This window comes from Anser brachyrhynchus (genome assembly GCF_964034855.1).
Source record: "Anser brachyrhynchus genome assembly, chromosome: 18".
Taxonomy (NCBI): Eukaryota; Metazoa; Chordata; class Aves; order Anseriformes; family Anatidae; genus Anser; species Anser brachyrhynchus.
In genome coordinates, this window is record NC_137711.1 from 7,118,938 (window position 1) to 7,125,200 (window position 6,263).

The 6,263-nt window shown below is 47.7% G+C and overlaps 2 protein-coding genes and 1 long non-coding RNA gene across 7 annotated transcripts in view; 2 read left to right on the top strand and 1 right to left on the bottom strand.

Moving 5' to 3' along the window:
* The first annotated feature begins 2,669 nt into the window (after nt 1-2,669).
* On the top strand, nt 2,670-5,221 carry MRPL58 (mitochondrial ribosomal protein L58). 2 transcript variants are annotated; one of them, XM_080560783.1, is made up of 6 exons: nt 2,670-2,872; nt 3,129-3,168; nt 3,658-3,717; nt 4,378-4,460; nt 4,566-4,735; nt 4,993-5,221. In XM_080560783.1, the coding sequence occupies exons 1-6, from the start codon at nt 2,708-2,710 to the stop codon at nt 5,075-5,077; spliced, it is 603 nt and encodes a 200-aa protein (XP_080416909.1). In that variant the 5' UTR covers nt 2,670-2,707; the 3' UTR covers nt 5,078-5,221. The 2 variants fall into 2 exon arrangements, with proteins under 2 accessions (XP_080416909.1, XP_080416910.1); XM_080560784.1 differs by having other exon boundaries at nt 2,670-2,866.
* LOC308179934 overlaps nt 3,334-6,263 on the bottom strand; it is a 4,639-nt gene continuing 1,709 nt past the window's right edge. For both annotated transcript variants that reach the window (XR_013940680.1, XR_013940681.1), the window contains exons 2-4: nt 5,737-5,814; nt 4,319-4,434; nt 3,334-3,693 (exon numbers count right to left, since the gene is read on the bottom strand). This is a non-coding gene — a long non-coding RNA (uncharacterized lncRNA). The remainder of the gene's footprint in view (nt 3,694-4,318; nt 4,435-5,736; nt 5,815-6,263) is intronic.
* Nucleotides 5,824-6,263, top strand: part of LOC308179919 (5-hydroxytryptamine receptor 3A-like) — a 10,037-nt gene continuing 9,597 nt past the window's right edge. For all 3 annotated transcript variants that reach the window (XM_080560760.1, XM_080560762.1, XM_080560761.1), the window contains exon 1: nt 5,824-6,263. This exon is cut by the window's right edge and continues 462 nt beyond it. The gene's annotated coding sequence lies outside the window, so the exon portion shown is untranslated.

The window sequence follows — 6,263 nt, forward strand, 5'->3', positions numbered from 1 at the left end:
CAGCCAATGTTTACTCTGCAGGCATCTGGCTGTTGCATAGGTGTGGGAAGAGGATTGCCTTCACTTTCCGTTTTAAACAATACTGTGTGAATCAGCACCGCAGTTAAGTGTACATCAGATTAAATATATTTTCAAATGCTTTATTCTCTTCTCAAATAAAAAGAAACACCAGTATTCTCAGAGCTCAGACTTTCTTTACAGCTCTTTTTACTTTTAAGACCAGCACAAGAGTTATTTCTTTGATTTTCATGTATGATTTGGGTCAAGAAAATGCTTCAGGCTCCTCTGCAGAAAGCAGAGAGAATATGCCGAACTATACTGCTACATTATTTATATAACATACATTTTATGCACTTGGACTACTAATGTTTGCCACATGATAAAAACACTCTTTTGTTAGCTCGGAAGTCTCTACAAAACTGTACAATTTCTAAGCTTGTAATTCAAATGCTATTTTTGTTTTGGTTCTTTCTTGAAAACCACACATCCAAAAATGACTGATGTAAGTAACACAATATTAGTGCTTAGCTTAACAAAGAAACAGCTGCCATATATCAGCAGTTTGCTCAGCAAAGTGCTGAGGGCATTTTTTTGTCTGCATCCAAAAATATTAGTGGCCATATATATGTCCGGATGACTGTGTGATTCAGAGTCACTTGATTTTTTTCTTAAGCGAGGCTTTCAGCAATCAAAGGAAGAAAAAATAAGCATCTTCTGCCCTTTTATCCCACCTTCTATCTAAATTTTTCAAACTACTTTGAAAATACCAGTGAAAACTATGTAGCTCCATATGAAGTAAGACAAGAGTATTAAACAACCACATTGCTTACCACAGAAACTGGTCCAATAGAAAGCAGCAGCTATTTAATAGCACACCCCCATGAATCAGGGCAGAAAGAGAACAATCCAATGAATCCAATTAAAATGGAGGAGAAAAAGAACAATATAACAAGAAATGACTAATTTCAGAATTTAGCAAAACCAATTCCCCTAGTCAGATCACGCCACTAAGATTAACAAGGATATATAGCTTGTCAAGAATTTGGTTTCCATCTGAAGTTGAAAGATGAAATGTAGACAAGCGCATTTCCATCAGATCTAGCCTCGCATCTTCCTTTACCACCAGTTTAAATGACCCTTCAGAAAGCACCCACCATCGGAAATAGGAATGGACCGCTTGAAGCACAAATTCAAGGGTTTTTACAGAGCTTGAATTCTCATGGGGAAGAATGCCCATCTACTGATTCAGCAGTCTTCCCTGTCTTACAGGAGCTGAGACCTTCAGGAAGGTCTCTCAAAGTCCCAGCTTGCTCCCACCATGCTAGTTCATGCCCTCACTCACACAGGGAGGGACCAGTCCCTTGCACACATCCCATTTCGGGGATGGCTCGTTTCAGCTCTTGCTCTCCAGAGACCAAACAGGTGAGCTTGCTTTCTAATCCAGCACCTGTACTGAAGCAGTTCATTTCTCCAGCTTCAGTGTTGAAAGCCTGGCTCTCTATGGGTCACATCAAAGTAAGATCTTGTCACGCCAAGCCCTGTCAGGGAAAGCTCTGTTTCCAAACATCCAAGTGGAGATCATTCTGCTTTTTACAAGCCTGTTTGGACACCTGCACCAGCCAACAGAGTAGGAGTGAAGCAAAGCCAGAGAAGTGCCCTTGCAGACAGCTCTCGCTTCAGCTGCGTGACCTTCAAGCTCCTTCCCCAGCCCCTCTGCACTGCTCACTGACACCTTTCTTGGCATGAGTTACCAGCACAATGATAATGCTGACATGTTTAACAACAGTTGGTAAAATGAGTCATCCTGCTTTGGATGTTTTACCCATCCCTCTGGCTACAAGTCACAAACATTTACCTGTTCCCTGTTTGAAATTAAGGTCACCAGATGGCGTGAGCTGTCTCTGACAGCTCTGTTTTTTTCCTTAAAGCATTCCATTTTCAGCTGAGTTTGGTTGGCAGAAGCTGAGCAGAACCCATTCTCTTCCCACAGGCCTGTGGTGTGAAACCAGAGATGTGATTAGAACAAAGCACAGTGCTGTGACCAGCACCTGTTGGCGCTGGCCAACCCACCACACTGCACTCCTGGGGTCTCAGTTTCCAGATTTTGCACCCCTCGCCCAGCTGCGATCCCCTCACGCCACACGGCCTCTGTCAGCTTTAAACACCCACTTTGACTTCACCCCCAGGTTTACGCAGATTGTCAGCTCCTGTCAAAACACCAGCGCTAACACAGCCCCATCCCTGCTCCCGGCATCTCCCTGACGCCAGAAATAGCAGCTCCTGAGTATTGAGCACAAACCCTTCTCATCAACCTGCCGTGACAGCTCCCACAGGAATCAGCCAAAGGCTTCTCACAAGCTCACAACTCCCCTGCAGCCCCTTCCCCTCAGCATCTCCCTTGCAGACATAGAAATAGAAATGTGCACGTTTATAGAAACAGACCTAGAAATAAACCAGCCTTCATTAACATATATATACGTATTTTTGCTCCTGTATATACAGCATGCTCCTGTGCACCGAGGAGCTGACAGCAGCCACCCCAAGGTGCCCAGAGCTGCCCCTCGCCTTCACACCCAGCACGGGCCCTGCCTCAGCCCCCAGCCCTCGCCCCCCAGCCCCAGGGCGGCCCCTCCCCGCCCCGGAACGCAGCTTCGCGGCCGCCGTTGCCGCGGGGACGCCTTTTCGTGGGTGCACCGCGGCGGCCAAGATGGCGGCGCGCACTCTCCGAGCCCTGTGCCGGCCGCGGCTGCTCGTGGCCGGCTCCTCGCGGCGGGCCGCTGCCGGGGCGGAGTTCCGGAGCGCCTACAGCCTGGACAAGCTGTACCCGCCGCGGGGGGGCGGCGGCGGCGGCGGCGATACCGGCAGCGTCCCGGCGAGTTGGGAGGGGGGGGAAGAAGAGCGAGGGGCGGGGCCTCCGAACGGGTGGGGCGTTGGTGGGCGGGGCTTAGCACGGGGTGGGCGGGGCTTCGTGAAACGGGTGGGGCGCGTTGTGGGCGGGGCTTGGCTCGGTGGGCGGGGTCTGAGCCACCTCAGGCAGGGCCCCCCCCAGAGGCCCCGGGGTGCCCCTGAGGCAGCCCCGTGAGGTGGCCCCGCGCCAGCCCCTGACGCCCCCCCGCTGCCTTTTCCAGGAGCAGGAGGCCAAGCCGCCGGCCCTCGACATCCCCATGGGTGAGTGTCCCGGCCCCACACGCCTCAAGGATGGGTGCCGGGGGTGTGAGGGGGCCCCCTGAGGGCAGTCGGTGCTGGGAGCTGCGGGTGACTCGGGGGTACGGGGAGCCTGGTGATGTGGGGAGGTGCGCGTGGATGTGGTCTGAGGTGTTTATTGCACGTGAAAGCTGTAATACGGCTCAGAGAGACAGCAGTTGGTTGGTGGGCTCCCGCGTAGGCTTTAAGAGCAACAACAAATTACCCATTTTTGCTGTCCTCACAATGGAGCATAGAAACATTCATAAAAGGTCACTTAAACAGACTTCTCCATTTCCAACCCCAGAAAACAGTCCGTGCTCAATGCACCGAGCTAAGCTTGAAGCAAAAGCACCACCAAGTAATAGGCTTCCTTCAGTCCCACACGCGGTGTTTTGGGTCGTCCCTGTTCTCTGCTTCCCACTGCACTGCCGGGTTGGTGTCCCACGTCACGTTGCTGTTCTTCTCTTCCAGACCGACTGACTGTATCCTACTGCCGGAGCAGCGGCCCTGGTGGGCAGAACGTTAATAAAGGTATGAAAGGGGAGGGGTTCTCTGACTTAAGGAAAAGTCCCAGTCTGTATCCAAGCGTGAAACTTGTTTCTCTATATTTGTGGTATAATATTAGGAGCTTGAAATCAAAGAGCACCTTTGTGCTGCCTGATGTTAATTTTTTCATTATCACTCTACATTTTAACACAACTTCTAAGTCTTCACATTGCCTGACACCAGTGGTAGCATGTTTGGTTCTCCTAGAAGCACTCGTCATGGGGTCATTGCTGCTATACATGTCACAGGAAACATCACTTCTGTCTGATCTGTTTTCATTACACATACAATAAGCCACTGGGATTCTTAAACTTTCCTATGCAACAAACTGTTGGCTTAATTCAAATAAGAAAGCAAAAAATACTTCTTGTTCTGCAATTGCCATTAAAACAAGGTAAGTAGTGACTGGTAATAGGATTAAATCTTGTAGCATGTAGAAATGCAAATACCATGAAAAAAATCTCCATAAAAATTATCTTTTAGAATGGTATGTAAAAAAAAAGTAGCAAGAAAAACTGTGATCCTTCAGGTAATCCATACTGGAATCATCGTATGTTCAAAGCTAGCAGTGAGCAGATTGAATTACCTCATAAATCTTAGGAAGTCAAGCCGTTATGTTGAAAAAGGTCCTGTTTTTCCTCCCAGTGAATACTAAGGCAGAAGTCAGGTTCCATCTGGCATCAGCAGACTGGATCCCAGAAGCTGTGAGACAAAAAATGGCATCAATGGTAACTACCCTCTCCCTTCCAACCACTTTTTGAATTTCACAATTTCAGCCGAAACATGACAAGTCGAACAGTTTCAGTGATCACATCATGCTTTTCCCTCCTCAGCACAAAAATAAGATCAACCGAGCTGGTGAGCTGATTGTAAACTCTGAAGAGAGCCGCTACCAAATGAGGAATCTGGCAATTTGTTTAGAAAAAATCAGAGTCATGGTCACAGAGGCTACTGAGAAGCCAAAGGTGGTGTCTAAGGAGACTGCACAGGAGCTCATAGCCAGGTATCGTTATTGAGACAGCCTTTATTTGATACAGGTTCAGACTTTTAACATGACTTGGTAACAGATACTCATTTGGATTTTCTTTTTTAAAAAATCACTGGTCCATTGGAACTTAACTGCTTTCTCAGGTAACATCCCAAGAACAGAGACTTCTTCTGCCTGTGGACATCTGAATCTATATTATAGCTATGCTCACAGTTGAGTGTTTATTTAAAGGCTTTCTTTGTACACTAAAGAATCTTTTCATTGTGTTTCAGGGTGGAAAAAATGAACCGTGAACGACTAAGACAGAAAAAAATACACTCAAATATAAAACAGAGCAGGAAGGCAGATTTCGACTGAGAACAGCAGAGATGGAAGTCCTTGGCATACCACCATTTTAAGAAATATTGTTGGCAACTGAAGATGATACTAAATGTATGAGCTGGATTGAATAAAACCTGTCAAAAAATGTAAATAAAAATAATAAACATCTTTTGAACCTAATGATACACTGTGATAGCGTCTTTGTGTCCTTCATCCAGTCCTCTGAATCTTTATGAGAGCACCCCCTGCTGCTGAACACGCAGCAGATTTGGGGGAAAGAAAAGAAAGAGTAAAAACATTCTAACCACAGATTTAAATAAGAAATGAAATGTTTACCTTTCAGGAAATTTTCTCACATTATTTATGTCTGCTGTTAGGGGGAAAAAAATAGTGTAATTTTGTTGGGTTAACCTATATCCCTGGCAGGAATTGGGCAGGAGGCAATTGCTTTTAGCACTTGAAGACAAACCATCTTCTAAGTACGGGAGTTTTCTGGCCCTTGGAGTGAAACCCCATAAAGCCTCAGACCAAGTCTTACAAGCTTCAAGAGTCGCTCATTAGTGCACCCTGTTTAAACAGAACACAGTAGCATGGTGTACCGTGGCCTCTTGGCAATGGACAGGATTACACCACCACTGGATTATTGAGCTGGGGGAGTATTATGTTCATGAAAGTACTGAAATTATGATTTTTACCTTCTTTTGCAGGGCCCCAGTGGCCTAATGGATAAGGCACTGGCCTTCTAAGTCAGGGATTGTGGGTTCGAGTCCCACCTGGGGTGAAGAAAGGTAGAGAAATGTTTTAGGCAAGGGGAAAAAAAAAAGAAAGGACGAGACTCCCTGAGATGGCTGCACCATCCCACCTCTGCGCCTGCCCTGCCCAGTGATGGAAGCAGAGATAACAATGAATTCTCCCACAGGGGAAGGAGCAGCTGCCACTTCCCCCTCTCACAAGTGAAGGGCTCTGCAGCCCTGGTCTCTACAAGCCGTGGTTTGGGGGGTGACACCTCCAGGTGAACATTTCTGCTGCCTCGGGAGCACTGGAGGCATTTTCATTGTGGAGGAGCAGAACAATCCCCGTCAAAACCTTTTTCCCAGCCCAGACTCTGCGTTTTACAGACCAGCAGCCCTGCTTCTTTGCCCCCATCGCCCTGAGCCGTGCCCGGGGGAGCCGGGGGACAGAAAAGGAGTCGGGAGCCGGGCGGTAACCGCAGCCTCGCGCC